Source organism: Mercenaria mercenaria, chromosome 5 (assembly GCF_021730395.1).
Source record: "Mercenaria mercenaria strain notata chromosome 5, MADL_Memer_1, whole genome shotgun sequence".
NCBI lineage: Eukaryota > Metazoa > Mollusca > Bivalvia > Venerida > Veneridae > Mercenaria > Mercenaria mercenaria.
Genome location: NC_069365.1, coordinates 63,988,433 through 64,006,916, shown reverse-complemented (window position 1 = coordinate 64,006,916; position 18,484 = coordinate 63,988,433). Strand labels below are relative to the sequence as shown.

General features: G+C 36.8%; 1 protein-coding gene across 1 annotated transcript; it reads left to right on the top strand.

The window, feature by feature from the left end:
* The first annotated feature begins 303 nt into the window (after positions 1-303).
* On the top strand, positions 304-17,892 carry LOC123557417 (N-terminal Xaa-Pro-Lys N-methyltransferase 1-like). The gene is made up of 2 exons (XM_045348863.2): positions 304-676; positions 14,630-17,892. The coding sequence occupies exons 1-2, from the start codon at positions 497-499 to the stop codon at positions 15,140-15,142; spliced, it is 693 nt and encodes a 230-aa protein (XP_045204798.1). The 5' UTR covers positions 304-496; the 3' UTR covers positions 15,143-17,892.
* Positions 17,893-18,484: the final 592 nt, after the last annotated feature.

Sequence of the window (18,484 nt, the reverse complement as noted above, 5' to 3'; positions counted from 1 at the left end):
TGATTTTAAATACAAGTTTTCAAAGTCAAAGATATTATAAAAAAGCAAAAATGCCTAAAATATTAAGAGGGACAAAATTACCAAAAGGGGGACGAATTGACCTAAAGGGGGACGAGTTGACCAAAATGGGGACGAGTTGACCAAATTTTATCATGAGGGGGACGAAATGACCAAATTGGGGACGAGTTGACTGGGGGACGAGTTGACTTGATACCGTAAGTTCCTTAGAATGAAGTCAGCTGCTGGAAGTAGGCCTACCTTTATACGGTCGTCAGGAAAGAAAACAGCATCTCAAGTATGGCGGCCGATTAACCGGTTCGATTCGATTTCATACAAATGATTAACCGGTTTCAAAATTTTGAAATCGTCCGGGCAGCCCTACTAGAAAAACCATCAAAGTAATAATGACACGCAGGATGACAATAATACTGGCATAAAAATCGCATTCGTACATGAGTTTAACTACGCCAACAACGAAATAACGACGAGCGTCAGCATGACGGACGAATCAGATACAGAAGTTGAATGGCCAAAGAATGAGGAAAAGTTTTACTATGATGCTAAGGAGTATTGGTCGCAAGTTCCAACAACAGTTGACGGCATGCTGGGAGGCTTTGAAAAGATTTCACCAACAGATATTAACGGATCAAAGGCATTTCTTAGGCCATTCTTGAAGGTATAAAATTAAAAACGAGGGAATTGTGCATTATTTAGACAGAATCAGTTTCTTTTTCCCCAAATCCTTAATTTTCATATGGCAACGAACGCACAGGACAGAATGCCGACCAAGAACTCAGACACTGTGTAGAAACTGATCTGTGTGGTTACAGATGTCATTTCGTAACCGGACCTTGATGTTGGAAGTGGCTAGGGGTCCGGTAACCAGACCTCTAGACCCTGGGTCAACCCATACAGAGCAGGCTAGAAGTTAGACATAGCCTCTATTCCATTGAAACAGCTGATCGCATGTACTGACATGCTGCCGTTTGACTGAGCCCCGATAGGGGTAGCCAAATTAAGAGCTCTATGTATAGATCTAGCTAGAAATCTGGTCATCAATATGAATACTGAGAACGGTATTATGTCTCCCACCACATACTGATTTATTCCTGTCTGTCAATCTGTCACAAATCTTGACTCTTGTCCACACTGTTTTAAGTTGAACATTTCTCATACGATCTTCGTCAAACTTGAACAAAATGTGTTTGCCAATAAGTCCTCGGCCAAGTTCGATAACTAGCCAAATCCGCCAAGGCACTTCGGAATTATGGCACTTGAACACAATTACCGATATATAGGCCAGTTACTCCCAGGGCTCTTGTTTGGCAAAATTTGGGGCAGAATATTGGCCCCATTCCCCCCTCAAAATAGTACGTTTTTTCCCCCTATTTCAAAAAAATTCCCCTCTCAAGTCCAAGAACATCAGTGCTATGCGCTTTGCAGTTGATTTGTTGACCTTAAAATTTTATTGTTTCCAAAAATTCAGTGGCTCAGAGAAAAAATACAAAGTGTGATGTCTGAATAAGGTTGTTTATATCTGGCAGAATTCATACAGCAGAGTTTATAATTAACAGAATTCAGGTTTGGCAAACTTAGGGTCAGTAAAGTTGAAAAGAATGTTTATATTTGTTTGCATTTTCGTGTTTGAAATTCCCCTCAAAAGAATTTTTTTGAAAAATCATGTGAAATTCCCCCCTTGCATGGACCCTGGCCCAAGTCCCAAAAAGCAAACGAGAGCCCTGACTCCAAGTCCAACATGTGAATTACCAATAGGCCGCTTACTCTAAACACTTAAACAGTATTAAGACAGGCTTACTATACGGATGATTAGGCAGTTGTGGGAAACATGCGCTTTTCTCAAAAGCACCTCTAGTTTACAAAGAGCTAGGAGACTATATTTTTAATTATTTTATCTTTGTTTTTCTTATTTTTCTTGTTTTAAATACATGGGAAGTCACAGGAAACATAAGTATGTATAATTCTTTAATTCTGGGAAAAACACAATCGCAAATTCAACAAATAATTAATAGCAATTTGTATGCAGTAATCTGAGGTTTTATTGTTTTTCTCGGGACTGATTATTTAAAATAAAATAACTATAATAAGGAACTTATGAACACAGCCGTGTTTACTTTTTCTCATTCTGATGAATTCTGCCATTATGGTAAGGAATACATGATTGGTCTGAGATATTTATTACAGCAAAATACCTCTGACAAAGAACATGGTTCAACTTTTTGCGTAATTAAATATGCTGTCGCCCTATTTTATTTTTCGTTCATATAAAAAGTTTACATACCACCACAGACATCCCAACTTTTTCTGAATGCCAAGTGGGAGTTTTTGCTTTCCAAAGTGGGAGATTGAGGTGTCCAACTGGGAGATTTTATACCGCGGTAATTATGTTCATGATAACGAAGCTTTTAACAAATCTAATGATAATATAAACTTATTTGCCCTTATAAAATCACTAGTCTTAAAAAATTCACTTGTCTATATCTTATTATTCATGCATTTTTAATGTTTTGGAACAATAATACATGAAGCCTTCTGTGCAAAATTAAATAGTTATGGCACTTTAAGCACTATGTCTAAATTCAAAACACCACTGAGAATTAAACCTGCACTTTTATTTCTTTTGTTGGAAAGAAGACTCCCCAGGTGAATTTTACATGACAAACAGTGCAGCTGTTAGAACTGTAAAAACAAAATGTATATAGCTAAAAGAATAAAAGTTCAAGCAATAGAATTACTGTTTGATTCTCATCCCTGTCAACCAGTATTTAAAACCCCTCGCTCAAATACTCTTTTTGATCAAAATCCTGTTATCCAAAATTGAATGTCCGAGTATTGTTACACTTTGGTAGATTTGCCTAAATCTCCAGTTAAAAGGATGTGTTTGACAAATTGTTTTGATGCAAAGACAGTTTAACAGCATTTGATAGTAAGTGATATTAAAATTTACCATGACATTCCCTCTTCTCAAAATGATATTAAGAGAAATGTTTTTTAAACCTAGCTGGTTGACTCGGCGACCATCTACTTTCGATTTCAAAAAGTTACAGAAAAAGGTAAAGCCAGTATAATTTCTAATCTAAATTTGATTGAATTTAATTAGATATCTAATGTCTGGATTTTAATTTCAACTGTGACACATTAATCAACACCTGGCTTTGTTGAATTGTGTAATAAACAATAATCAGCACGGGTAGAATAAGGTGCGAAAATATCTGAAAGGTGTTGTTTACAGACTCAGTAGTGATACGTACAGTATCAGATAGGCGCAAAGAAGTGGATTATTTCATAATTTTTGTTTTTTCATTGTTGTTTATGTTGTTTTGTTGTTGTCTTTTTTAATCGGGAGTTTGAGACTTCTGATCGGGGTGATCGGGTTTTCCAACCAGAATCGGGGGAAACCCGATCGGATCGGGAGAGTTGGGATGTCTGTCACCAGTGATTACTTTTGCTCCGATTTGACTCCGAAATTTGGCGTCTTCCCAATTGACAAAAATGGTCAAAATTCCCAAAAATGCTTCAAAATTCCCAAAAACAAGATGATTTTTCCCAGTTAGATTGATTTCTTGTGAAAGTTGAACTAAAACGATGCAAATAATCATAAAAATTCCGACTCTAATTATGGTTTATTCGCAGAATTTTGTTGCCAATTTGAAGTGCGTTGTTTATATAAAACGGGTCATGGCATAGTACGGCATTTAGTATGACTTTCATCACGGTTGCTAAACGCTTTTTCATGCATCAAAATGAGTCGGAAAAAAATTGTTAGAAAATTACCTAAATTATCGAAAAATGTCGCATAATTTCCAAATATTATAATAAGAAAATAAAACTTAAACACGCCATAGGTACTCCGGACATTTGAACATCTTTTGGTAAAGTTAAAGAGAAATCAAATTCAAATCAAATGTCAGAAAAGCAAAGTGATCTGTCCAAGAAATCTGAGTCCCCACAAAATGACCCTCAGAAATCAACAGAAGCTCATGGTGACCCTAAGCTATCTGAGCCATCAGATCCCGTGACATCAGAAAATAACCTGTCTGTCCTGTCTGTTCAACCTCAGTGCATATTTGAATGAAATAAATTTACCTTAAAATAAAACTTTTCAAAATGATTTCTTTATTAAGTTTTGTTAATATTTCCCAATTCTGAAGTTTATCGCACTAAAAATTCCCAATTTAAAAGGCATGGGCTGTAGCCCAAAAAAGTTTTATAAAATCACAGTTCACTGAATTGATTTATTTAGGTTTCATCATCATAAAAGGCTGAAGTTTATCAAGTATATTTTTCAAACTTGCCTAAAAAATATTTTTCACAGCCTGGAAAGGAAATTCCAATTATCAATGCGCAGCATCACCTAGCGAGTATAGCATTGCTATCTGGAAGAAATTACAATTTCTTGGGTACTGATATCTTGTTAGCAGTGGCTAGGGGTCTGTCTAGAGGTCCAGTAATCAATATGAATACAGAGAAATGGGGTCTAGCTAGGTCCAGTTGTTTGGGAGAAGTCACTTCTCCCTCAAGCTGATTTAGGGAGAAGTGGGGAGACTTCATAGGGAGAAGTGGGAAGATTTTTTCTACCTCAACGCTGTTGAATGATTCGAAAGGTGGCTATAATTTTCTTGTTTCTACATAAAAAGCATTGATGTTAGCATTCATTTTCATAGTTACATCATTTCCCATACAGTGGTTATTGTTTCATTACAAAATTCTGAAAAAAAGTCGTTTTTAAAAATTCAAGCCGATGCTGAAAATATAACCCGCCGATTTTAGGTTATAACTATTTTGTATGAATGCAGGATGAAAGTGTTTATTAATAACACAGAGTCACCACATCGGTGAACAGTATCTCATTCGAATAAAACTGAATGTAAACTGTGTAAACTACATAGGCGTAGGAGCAGGGGGAGGGGGCCAAAGTATAGTTTGGCCCCCCGAATATTTTGGAAAAGAGATATAAATTGCAGTCTAATATAACATTTACTTAGCATCATATAATTCTTTTCAACCTGATTTCTGATTTGCATTTGGCCTTCCCTTGTATTCTGACTAAAAATGTCTCTTTCTGTAGTGCGAGTACTGAAATCTGTACGCGCCACGCCAAGGATCGTTTACATTTTATAAAAATAATATATCATTGAGCGCAATCACTACAGTTCCGGTTTGAGCGTCTGCAAAATCAATGTAGGCCTAACTATTAAACCTGTTTACGCATGTAAAGTTGTAAACGTTATGTATTTTTTTGTTTTTCATTGTCCATTCAAGGGAAATAATATTTCCACAACTTTATACCACAGTTAGACAAATGCAGTGCTAATTGATTGTATGTCCAGGGCTTCAACAGAAGAAGGTAAAAAATGACACACTTAATTAGAACAATACATAATCTGACGGATTAAGACAGTTCAGTGCCTAGTCGTTTGTGTATCATCAGAATAACTCAATGATTGCTAAAACATCAAGGTTTGAGGGGCCTATGGCCCAGTTAATCCCTGTACAAGGCGTTGTCATGAAAATAATGCACTGAGGATACCTTGCCGCTAACCTTCCCCCCCCCCAGCAAACCGCCGGTCGAAAAGGTTTGGCCCCCCCCCCCCCCCCCCAAGTTAAACTCGCTCCTACGCCCATGAACTAGAAATACATATTCAAATCAATTCATAGATGGAAGCCAATTTAACATAGTTAATACATTACATGTCATTCTTTTACCATAGATAACAAAAAAATGTGTGCAATATTCCAATTAATCGCATGGTTAATCAGCAATTTCTTTATAAAACATTTGTTTTATGCACTCGAACATACTGGCAATTAAATACAAAGTGTCAGAGACGTAACTGCAGTGCTAATTGGCTGAACACAATTAACTGTAGTGTATCGGATAATTTGATTCGCTTTCACACTTCTCGGGATAATCTTGCAAGGTCCTGAAGTTGGCGGAGCTTAAATTATGCTATAGGCATGTGTTCGTGTATTCAACATTCATTTTGACACCGAGCAAATGGGTAGCATTAGTCAGCAAGTGCAGATATCAAAGAAAATCGGGCAACATGCATTTCGCTTTGAGGTTAGATTTGAGCGAAGTAAAATTTAAGTTCCAAAGCGCCTATTTGGCTCAAGTCGCCCACTCGCGAGAGCCCTGGAGAAAGGTATTTACAAAGGCTTGGAAAGAGGAGACTATAAATTATTTACTCCAAAAATGGGCAATGATTTCAAAAGTTTGCCCTTGTATTATTTTTCTCTTCGATTGAATACATCGTAAGTGACAGGAAACTGCATGAAGTATTTATAATTCTTTAGTCCTGGGGAAATACGATTGCAAATTTGATAAATAATAAATTGCAGTGTGTATGCTGTATTAAACCTGAAGCTTTTATTAGCTCACCTGAGCACAGGTAGAGCTATTGTGATCGCTTACCATCCATCTGTCTGTCCGGCCTCTGTTCGTCCACACTTCCTTTTAAACAACATTGCCTCCTAAACCACCAGGTCAATTTTGATGAAACTTCACAGGGATGTTCCTCAGTTGGTCTTATTTAAAACTTATTCAAAGAATTGAATTTCATACAGAACTCTGGTTGCCATGGCAACCGAAAGGAAAAACTTTAAAAATCTTCTTGTCCAAAACCACAGGTCGTAGGGCTTTTATATTTGGTGTGTAGCATCATCTAACGGTCCTCTAGTAAGATTGTTCGAATTATCCCCCTAGGGTCAAATATGACCCCGCCATGGGGGTCACATGGTTTACATAGACTTACACTGGGAAAACTTTGAAAATCTTCTTGTCCAAAACCACAAGGCTAGGATTTTGGTATTTGGTATGTAGGATCATCTTGTGGTCCTCTACCAAGTTTGTTCAAATTATCCCCCTATGCTCGAATATGGCCCCGCCCCGGGGGTCACAACTTTGAAAATCTTCTTGTCCAAAACCACAGGCCTAGGACTTTGATGTTTGGTATGTAGCATCATCTTATATGGTCCTCTACCAAGTTTGTTCAAATTATCCCCCTATTCTTCTTGTCCAAAACCACAGGTCTTAGGGCTTTTATATTAGGTATGTAGCATCATCTAAAACGTCCTCTAGTAAGATTGTACAAATTATCCCACTAGAATCAAATATGGCCCTTCCTTGGGGGTCACATGGTTTAGATAGACTTATATAGGGAAGAACTTTGAAAATCTTCTTGTCCAAAACCACACTGTGACAGGGCCTAGGATTTGGGTATTTGGTATATAGCATCATCTAGTGGTCCTCTACCAAGTTTGTTCAAATTATTCTCCTAGGGTCAAATTTAGAGGGATTTTCATGTAACTTGGCACAAATGGTCACCACCATGAGATGAAATGTCTTGCGCAAGAACCAGGTTCCTTGGTCTAAGGTCAACTTGGTCACACTTAGAGGCCAAAGGTCACATACAAGAATGTCTTTTGTCCTGAGCATTTCTTCTTCATGCATGGAGGGATTTTGATGTAACTTGGCACAATTGTACACCATCATGAGACAGAGTATCATGCGCAAGAACCAGGTCCCTAGTTTAGAATTACTTCCCTTTGTTGTTACTATAAATAGCTTATATTGTAACTTGTTTATTACTGGTTGACTTGTATTTTAGCAAATTATGCCCTCTTTTGGACTTCCTGTTTAAACTTTTACATGCAAGTTACTGTCTCCAAAACTAATGCAGATACTGGATTCAGGGCACACATTGGCTGTTTTTTGGGCCGAATATGGGCCCCATTCCCCTCATAAAATAATATTATGTTGTTTTTTTTCCCTTTTTCAGAAGAAAATTCCCCTGATAATAGGTAGTTTGACACAACTAGATATAAACTCTCTTTCAAGTTATATTGTAGTGCCTCTATGGAATATACATTAATTAGAAATGATTGAAAACAGTATTTAATAAGTGTGAAAAGTAGTAGCATATATATATATGACCAAAAACTTCCCCTTTTTGTCTTAAAACGACAAAAAATTCCCCTTCCTGAGGGTATGGGTATATGTCCCCAAAAGTTCTCTAGCGCCCTGTGATTGAAACTCTGTTTTAACATTTATGGTAATATTCTTGCTTCTGGTACAATTCAGATAGTAGAGCATTGGCTACCTTACGGAAAACTCTTGTTTGATTGCTTTAGAGCTTTTGTGATTGCATTTTGTCCATCTGTCCGTCGTCCGTCCCTTCACAATTTCTTGTGAACACAATAGAGACCACATTTTCTAATCAATTTTAATAAAACTTGAACACAACTTGTATTGGCATAATATTCCAGTTCATTTCGAAAACTGGCCAGATCCCATCATGGGTTCCAGAGTTTTGGTCCCTTAAAGGGCTTCATATAATTTGTTGTGCGCTTAACATCATGTAGACAGCATTATCCACAATTAAGTCAAATTGCACCGCTGTACTGACATAATATCTGTCGAAAACTTGCAACTCGCCAAACAGGTTCAGTTTGTATTTGGCTTGAGCATATATAGTTCAAGTTGTCTTATCCATGCAATATAGCCTTTACAACAATATGTGTAATTCATGGAGGAGATTGTTGTTATGAAGTGCTCAATCATACATGTCGACAGCCAATTTGAAAGTATACTATTTCGTCCAAAATCGATGGCAGCCACTCTCAAGTCAATATTAAAATCCAAAAATCCTTAGTAGATAAAATATCTCCATTCAAGTCAAATGATGACTTCCTACAAATGTTGTTATACTTTTTATGCGCAGAACTACCAATTTCACTGTAAAACCAAGTGTATGGCCCCTGGATTGTCAAATTGGTACATATAGTGGTCCTAAACAATTGTGTGCATTTACCCTCAAAAATTTATATGGCCACAAGAGTCATGAACCACACAAGAATAAATTCAAATGCGAAATTGTGCAACCAGTTCTTGTTATATGTCCTTGAGGTTCTCAGTCAATAAAAATGATTTATGTCCTTGACAGTGGTCAATATATCTGAAGGGATTGTGAAACTTGGACACGTAACCTCATAAAGTATTTGAATCCAGGGCAGTTAGCAACCTTATCCTAAGAGTATTAATACGCAATGTAACGTAAGGATGATTGTTTTTAGAACTTAACTCATTGTGCCAAATTTAGCGTTTTGTAAAAAAAAAATGTTCACAAATTTTAGGTGGGTGGGGTACATCCAAAAATAATTTTGTGTGGATGAATATTTTTTCCTTTTTCAGAGAAAACAAAGCAGGTGTTTGAACACTAGATTAATTTTTGTATAGTTTTTTGTCTAGTCCTACTTACTATAATAAAAATTTGGAAAAATCTAGTCCGTCGAATAGTATCATATCATATAAGAAATACTTCTGTTTTTCTCAATTCAGAACATTTCGCATCTGTCAGAGTATTTTCTGCAGATAATATTCTATTGTTGAACTATTTTAACATATGTATATGGTTGTTCTGTTAATTCGGAGCATAAAAAGTACTACGAAGAAACTCGAATAAATATTGTTTGCATTGTTTGATTTAATGTATTATGTTCGTTCAACAAAAATACCGATTCGGTGTTCTTAATAAATTTGATTTGAAACAAAAGACGGTACCTATTAGTTTTATCATTTTTAATTAAAACTTGTCATACATCAATCTTTAAATTGCAAAACAGTTACAAAAAATTCTGTCCGCTAGAAATAATTGTGAAAAACACCTTTAAATGGCCAAAATTTGCTATTTTTGGCTTATGAACACGATAGAGACCACATTTTGCAATCAACCTTAATCAAACTTGCACACAACTTCTGCTGGCATAATATCTCCGTTCCTTTCCAAAACTTGCCAGATCCCATCATGGGTTCCAGTTTGCTATTTTGGCTTTTGCAGCCATATAGACTAGAGACTTCATTTATGGTTTGATTTGATACAAACTTGCAAAATAGCTTTAACAACAATAAGTTTTGGATTCCATGATGAATCTGTCAGATCCAGTCATAGGTTCCGGAGTTACGACCCCTTATTGACCACTGAAAGAGCCAAAATTTGTTCAATTTACCTAGTGAACATTTTATTTTTGATTTTAACCACACTTACACACAACTTAAGTCACAATAAGATCTTGGTTCCTTTCGAAAACTGGTTAGATTACATCATGGGTTCTAGAGTAACTGCACCTAAAAGGGGCAAAATTTTCTATTTTGGCCCTTCTAGCCATATAGAGGATTCATTTATGCTTTGATTTGATACACACTTGCACCAAATGATTATCTTGATGATCTCTAGGCCTGGATCGAAATTGGGTCATGTCGGGTCAAAAACTAGGTCATCAGGTCAAATCAAAGGAAAAGCTTGTTAATACTCTTTAGGCCATATTTATGACCCTATCTTGATGATTCCTAGGTTAACCCTGACCTTCCGACCTACTTTCTGATTTTTTAAACTACAGCAAAAAGATTTGGATCACCTGTATAATTTTTTAACAGATTTCAGTAGTTATATTGAATAATCTTTGCCATGACCTACTCACCTAGTTTTTTGTTTCTGAAGCATTAGCAAAGAAATTTGTTCAAGCAAGCAACTAAACTCAGGTGAGCGATATAGGGCTATCATGGCCCTCTTGTCATAATTATGTCTCCCCCATAAGACATATTGGTTTTGCCTTTGCTGTCCGTCCGTCCGTCTGCATTAAGCTTGTTCGGCTTTCACAGGTCAAACTGCTGGCCGAATTTCGACGAAACTTCTCAGGAGTGATTTGAGTACCAACCCAGTAGTTGTGCATTTCGCCGGCACATTTCGCTTCCCTGAACAAAATGGCTGTCAGGGCTAAAAATAGAAAAGTCTTGTCTGGCTTTCACAGGTCAAACTGCTGGCTAGATTTCGACGAAACTTCACAGGAGTGATCAGTACCAACCCTAATTGTGCATATCGCTGGCACGATTCGCTTCGCTGCACAAAATGGCCGCCAGAGCTAAAAATAGAAAAATCTTGTCTGGCTTTCACAGGTCAAACTGCTGGCTGGATTTCAAGGGAAAATCATAGGAGTGATCAGTACCAACCCTAGTTATGCGCATATCACCGGCATGTTTCGCTTCACTGAACAAAATGGCCGCCAGAGCTAAAAAAAGAAAAATCTTGTCCGGCTTTCACAGGTTAAACTGCTGGCTGGATTTCGATGAAACTTAACAGGAATGATCAGTACCAAGCCTAGTTGTGCATATTGCTGCACATTCTGCTTTGCTGCACAAAATGGCCACCAGAGCTAAAAAAAATAGAAAAATCTTGTCCGGCTTTCACAGGTCAAACTGCTGGACAGACTTCGATGAAACTTCACAGGAGTGATCAGTACCAAGCCTAGTTGTGCATATCGCCGACTTGTTCTGCTTCACTGCACAAATTGGCCGCCAGAGCTAAAGGTATAGATAAGGGGGAGACATATGTTTTTGTGACAAAAACACCTTCTAGTTTGAAATTTTAGGTACTATCTCTACTATCTGTTTATATATTGTACTAAGATTTAATGCTGTATGCTTGAAACTGTGTAATAAAACAAGAGTTACCAGCGTCCCACGCCTAAGGAAGTTTTTCACAAAACATACAGCATGCCAATAGTCAGCATCTTGGCATGAACAAAAAATAAGAGTGCCAGAATGTCACAATATATGCCCGTCATGTAGATGTTACAGAAAAGCATAGTCTGTATAAGTTAAATTAGATTAGTAAGACAGTAAGCTAAAACAATGACATATCCAATTCTAACAACAGGTTAAAAAGTTTCAAGAATAAGCTATTTATCATGTTTATAGTAGCAACAGAGGGATCAAGTAAGTTTTGTTTTTCTAAGTCCACAAAAAAAACTCCTTACCAGGTAGAGATACATTAAAATACACCTAAAGTTTGAAAGTATCATCCATGTTGTGCCACAGAAAAGTGGTCTTGATTTTTCCCTACGGTCAATTAATAGGAAAGTTGATCTTAAAAATTTTTTTAAAAATTTTAAGTCCACACAAAAATCCTTATCAGGTAGCGACAGGTCAAGATACACCTAAAATTGGATGTGACATGCATGTTGTACTACTGAGAAGTGGTCTCGATTTTTCCCTACAGCCTGTTATTAAAAAGTTACAATATAAGCTACTTATAGTAACAACAAATGGAAGTAATTCTAAATTAGGAACCTGGTTCTTGTGCATGATGCTCTGTCTCATGATGTGCCAAGTTACATCAAAATCCCTCTGTGTATTTAGAAGAAATGCTCCGGACAAAGTCATTCTTGTATCTGACCTTTGGCCTATAAGTGTGACCTTGACCTTAGAGCTAGGGGTTTGCATCTTGCGCATGACATGTCGTCTCATTATGGGGAACATTTGCACCAAGTAATTTCAAAATCCCTTGTTGACTGGCAGAGTAAATTTATGAACCGGACATGAAACAGACCATGTTAACCTTTGACTTCTAAGTGTGACCTTGACCTTGGAACTAGGGGTATGGGTCATTATGATGAACATATATGCCAAGTTATTTCAAAATCCCTTCATGGATGGTAAGAATTATGGACTGGACACAAAGTGTGACGGACGGAAGGACAGCCTTTTTTCTATGTCCCCCTTTTTTATCCCCCGACGAAAGTCGGAGGGATATAGTTTTGGCGTTGTCCGTCCGTCCGTCTGTCTTTCCGTCCTTCCGTCTTTCCGTCCGTCCGTCCGTCCTTCCGGAGCCATATCTAGGAAATGGTTGGGAATATTTATTTAAAACTTCATATACATGTTCACCACAATGAGTTCTTGCGGCCCGTAGAGTTTCAGTCAGATTGCCCAAGTAACACCAGAGTTATGGCCCTTAGAAGTTTTGCCCTTTAATTGTATAAAAATCCACATATTTGTACATAACAAACTTACCATTTTGTAGAATTTCATTAAATTTCTTTCATTCTTTTCATGAACATTTATTGTAAACATGTGAGGTTGTACCAACTACCTGGTCTAATCTCCCTTGCCATGAACATATTACCTCCCCCATCATCCCCCGACACCTCCCCCACCCCCCCCACCCCCCCCCCCCCCCACACAAAAAAAAAAAAAATTCATTCCTTATTTTAGATTTTTTTCAAACAAACTTCATATACATGTTCACCACTATGAGGTTATGGGGCCCATCAAGTTTCAGACAGATTGCCCAAGTAACACCAGGGTTATGGCCCTTAGAAGTTTCTAGTGTTAACTATATAGGGTACTATAGATCTATAGATATGCCAATTTCTGCATCATAACTTTTGATATATTTGACCTAGAACTATGAAACTTTAACAGAATTTAGAGCACTATAATGTGGTTGTGCACAGACAATTTCGTATGGATTTCTTTTTGTAACTTCAGAGTTATTGCCCTTTAATTGTCTAAAAATCCACATATTTGTACATAACAAACTTACCTCTCAACCCCACCCCCCCCCCCCCCCCCACCCCCTGCCAAATTTTTTTTTTTTCATTTATTTTAGATTTTTTTCAAACCTTCCAAGTTGTACTATTCCCCCGCCTCACTTCTCCACCCAGTCATGCCCACCACTGATCATGCATCCTCTGCCCCCCCCCCCCCTCCCCTCCCACTCCAACTTCACCCTTCTACCTTTTTTTTTTTTTTCATTTTTAATTTTCAATCAATATTTATAATCAGCATGTGAAATTTTGTTTCCTCTCCCGTTCCCCTGCACCCCCACCCCCTAAAAAAATAAATATATACATGTATCTATATATAGATATATATATTTCCATCCTTTTTTTTTTTTTTTTTAAATGTTCAAACCTGTTAAGTTGTGACTGCACAAACCTTGCCCTCAGCCATGTTCAAGATATCTTATCTGTGTTCTCTTAAGGACATCTGATCTTTTAAGTTCAAATGTACATGTAAAACAGCAACACCTGGTGCCAAACCACGCAAAGACAATATTTCATTCCAGTTAAACTTCAAGCTCACATTTCAATTAACTGCATTTAATTTTAAAAGCTAAGCTTATTACAGTAAGCATATCCCATTCAAAATAAATTCTTTAGTCAGGATCAAAGTATCATACATTTATTGTGTACTCTTTAATTAAACATTTGTTTTCTGTTAAATTGATTTTGACTAATGAAATTATTTGCTTCTTATTAACATCCTTAACTTTTTGCTGGATATATCTTTTTGCCATTCCTCACCACAAACCCTTTTGGAGGGGGATACCAATTCATCGAATTTGCTTGTTTCTTCGAAAATGGCAGGGGACAATTATAGTAATGCTATGTACTTTAATAGGACAGAATATTTAACACTTAAAGTCAACATAACAAAGATAATTCTGCAACCCCTCAAAAGTTGTTTCTTGTATCTATGGAACTTGACCCAGATTAGTTTATGATCTACTGACCATTACAGTTATAAATCTGTTTCATCAGGGATTTATTTTATGACCCATCATAAAGCATTCTCCATCAATTACATAATTATATCAATATGTAGGATTGCATTTGATATGCAGTTTTTAGCTCTACTATTCAAAGAAATAAAAATTGGACCCGCCTGTTATAAAAATTGGACCCACCTGTGCATCGGCGTAAGGTGAAACCAAGTCCTTGAAACAGACTCCGTCCAGAAGCAATTCAGTAAACATTGTTTCCTTTTCTTCAGATTGGTAAAGGAAAGACAAATACCCATAGAGCGTTAGACTGTGGAGCAGGAATTGGGCGCATCACAAAAAGACTTCTTTTGCCCATGTTTGATACTGTAGACATGGTTGAACTGAATCAAAAATTTCTGGATTCTGCAAAATCATTTATCGGACAGGATGTCTCAAGAGTTGATAGGTTCATTTGTTCTGGATTGCAAGACTTCACTCCAGAAGCTGGTCGATATGACTTGATATGGACCCAGTGGGTATTGGGACACCTTACTGAAGACCATTTAGTTGCATTCTTCAAGAGATGTAAAGCAGGTTTAGCAACAGATGGACTTATTGTTGTTAAAGAAAATGTAAGTGGGTCGGAAAAAACAGAGTTTGATGAGTTAGACAGTAGTTTTACAAGGTGTAAAGAGAGTTATACTACTGCAATGAGGAAAGCAGGCTTGACTATACTGAAAGAAGAAAGACAAAAAGGTTTTCCAAAAGGATTGTACTCTGTTTTTATGTTTGCACTTAAATAATATAGATTGTGCCTTAGTTGCTTAAGGTTATTCAGTGTTTTAAATTAAATGCTTTGCAATGTAATTATTATAGAAAATAAGACTAGCTCCAGCCCAAATGTTAGTTCTGTCATATAACGCATATATGAATTTTCATCATTAACAGTGGAAGTAACTCCAGCAGATTGACATTTTTAGCTCGACTATTTGAAGAATAGGGGAGCTATCCTACTCGCCCCGGCGTCGTTAGCATGAGGGTCACACAAATGTTTTAAGTTTGCGTACCACCCCAAATATTTTCAAAGTCCATTGAAATATTGCTTTGATATTTTGCATACTTGTTTACCATCATGACCCCAGTCTGTAAAAAGAAGGAGGCAACTCTATCAAGCATTTTGACTGAATTATGCCCCTTTTCGACTTAGAATAAATGTTAAAGTTTGCATACCACCCCAAATGTTTTCAAAGTCCATTGAGATATTGCTTTCATATTTTGCATACTTGTTTACCATCATGACCCCAGTCTGTAAAAAGGAGGAGGCAACTCTGTCAAGCATTTTGACTGAATTATTATTATGGCCCTTTTTGACTTAGAATATGCTTATTGTAATGTTAAAGTTTTACTCATTGCTTATATTATACTATCAAGCACTGAGAATAGTCGAGCGCGCTGTCCACTGACTAATCCGTTACAATTTGCTTCACACTTTGTACCAATACTTTTTAAACAAATTTTACCGATTAGTTAACTACATGGGGAGCGGTGGTCTAGTGGATAAGGTGTCGGCCACTCAATCCAGGGGTTGTGGGTTCGAGCCCCACTGGGGTCATGACCATGACTTCTCATATGACACCAGTACTGGTTTTTTCAGGAAGCGGACTCGAGAATGGTTACAATAAGCTTAAAGCTTTCATCACAATCGAGCTAAAACAATTTAGTATGAACTAATTCTGTGCAGTAACTAATCTTGTTAATACACTGTTATTCATGTGCAGCAGTATTTAAACAATAATTTAGACGACTTGGTATTGCTACCAGAAACTTGTTTAGCCCAGAATTTATCATTCTTGTTTCAATCATAATATTATCTAATTTATTTATTATTTTTGGTAAGAAGACGTGTTATACTAAATGGCTATATATGGTTTTCATATCACTGAAATGCTCTTTAAGTACTGAAAATGAGGTCCCAAGATTTAATTGTTTAATAATTATAATATATGAAACCAAATGATACCAAACATTCTGACCATGTTTTATGAAGATTGAATAAAAATTTGGCCCCTAGAGTGTAAACAAGCTTTTTCTTTGATTTGACCTGGTGACCTAGTTTTTGTCCCCACGTGACCCATATTTGAACTTGACCTAGATTTCACCAAAACAAACACTGACCGATTCCCATGAGTTTCGAACGTAAATGTGGTCTCTAGAGTGTTAACAAGATTTTCCTTTGATCTGGCCTACTGACCTAGTTTTTAGCCCCACATAACCCGATTCGAACTTGGCCTAAAGATCAAGATAAACATTCGGACCAAGTTTCATGAAGATAGGGTCATAAATCTGACCTCTGCATTGTTAACAAGCTTTTCCTTTGATTTGACTGGGTGACCAAGTTTTTGACCCCATATAACCCAGATTCGAACCTGACGTAGAAGTCATCAAGACAAACATTCTGACTAATTCTCATGAGTTTCAAATTTAAAATGTGGTCTCTAGAGTGTTAACAAGATTTTCATTTGGTCTGGCCTACTGACCTAGTTTTTGACATCATATCACCCAGATTCAAATTTGCCCTAAAGATCATCCAGACAAACATTCTGACAAAGTTTCATGAAGATAGGGTCATAAATGAGCCGCTAGAGTGTTAACAAGCTTTTCCTTTGATTTGACCGAGTGACCTAGTTTTTGACCCCACATGACCTAGATTCGAAGTTTGATCTTTAAGATCATCAAGTCAAACATTCTGACCAATTCTCATGAGTTTCAACTTAAAATGTGGACTCTAGAGTGTTAACAAGTTTTTCCTTTGATCGGGCATAGTGACCTAGTTTTTGAACCCACAAAACCACCCAGTTTCAAATTTGACCTAGAGATCATCAAGACAAACATTCTGACCAAGTTTCATTAAGATTTGGTTACAACTGTGGCCTCTAGAGTGTTAACAAGGCAAATGTTGACGCATGACGACGGACGCCGCACATTGACCGGTCCCAATAGCAAACCTTGAGCTCTTCGTGCTCTGGTGAGCTAACAGTAGGAACATTTGCACGTTTAGTGATGACTGAAGCAAAGATGTAATCACGTTCAATAAAAAGAATGAAACTATAGCCATATTAAAGTAATATACATTCAGGACGAGTTTTTACAGTCGTTGTGTATTAATTACAGAATAGGTACTGCATACATACTGGCAGAAACTGAGGAATGAATACTAGTACCTCTGAAATTCTTTTACAACAATGTTATTTATTAAAGAAAGTGAATTAAAAAGCCAGGGCATTTGTTTCCATTGAAGGAAATGAGTCGTTTTGCTTATCATTGTAATATCATAGTAATACTATACCTTGCAAGGATTTAAATTGAACCACATAACAACCAATGACTTTGTAATGTTAAGGAAAGTAATGGTGTCATTCAGTTATGTGCATTCTATTTTTTAAATGTATCACTTCTTGTTACAGACAACATTTTCTTTTCTCCAAATATCACACATCGTGTTGATCAGGTTAAGGTTTTATTGTTTGTTTAATAATAATTTATAATAATTTTATGTTTCGTTAGAGATTTTTGAATACTTTTTAAATTTGTTCATTTCATTATGTACGAATGGTGCTCAAAAATATCGGGGAAAATGCTTTAAAATCTTAAATCTTTACTTATAGACATGTTTTGTTGAAATCTGAAAATATGATAGGCTGGAGTATACTTAATTTTAAATACTAAAGCGTCCATACGTCATTTTGATGTCATCATAACATAATTAAATCAACCCGTACAACTCGCAATTACTGTTGGTCCTTAAATGTATTTTCTACGCGTACCTATGAACAAATAAGTTTGGCGTTATCAGCTTCTGACTGCTGATATCTAGTCGCGGCTATGGTGCTTATAATATCTGTCATGTGTTTGCGAATCGGATAGAACTATCCGTCCTGAGGGCACCTGCGCATTGGGCGGTAGCGAGGCTTGCCGAGTACAGTATGTACACAAAGCGCGGGAAATTAACGTACATAAGCAGAAGAGACGTCATGGCGTTTCAGTGACGCACAATAACAAAGTTCCACTTCAGTTTTATCGTTTGTAGCATAACGGTATGTTCTTACCGTAAAATAACGTATTTTGAATTAAGAAATATACTATAA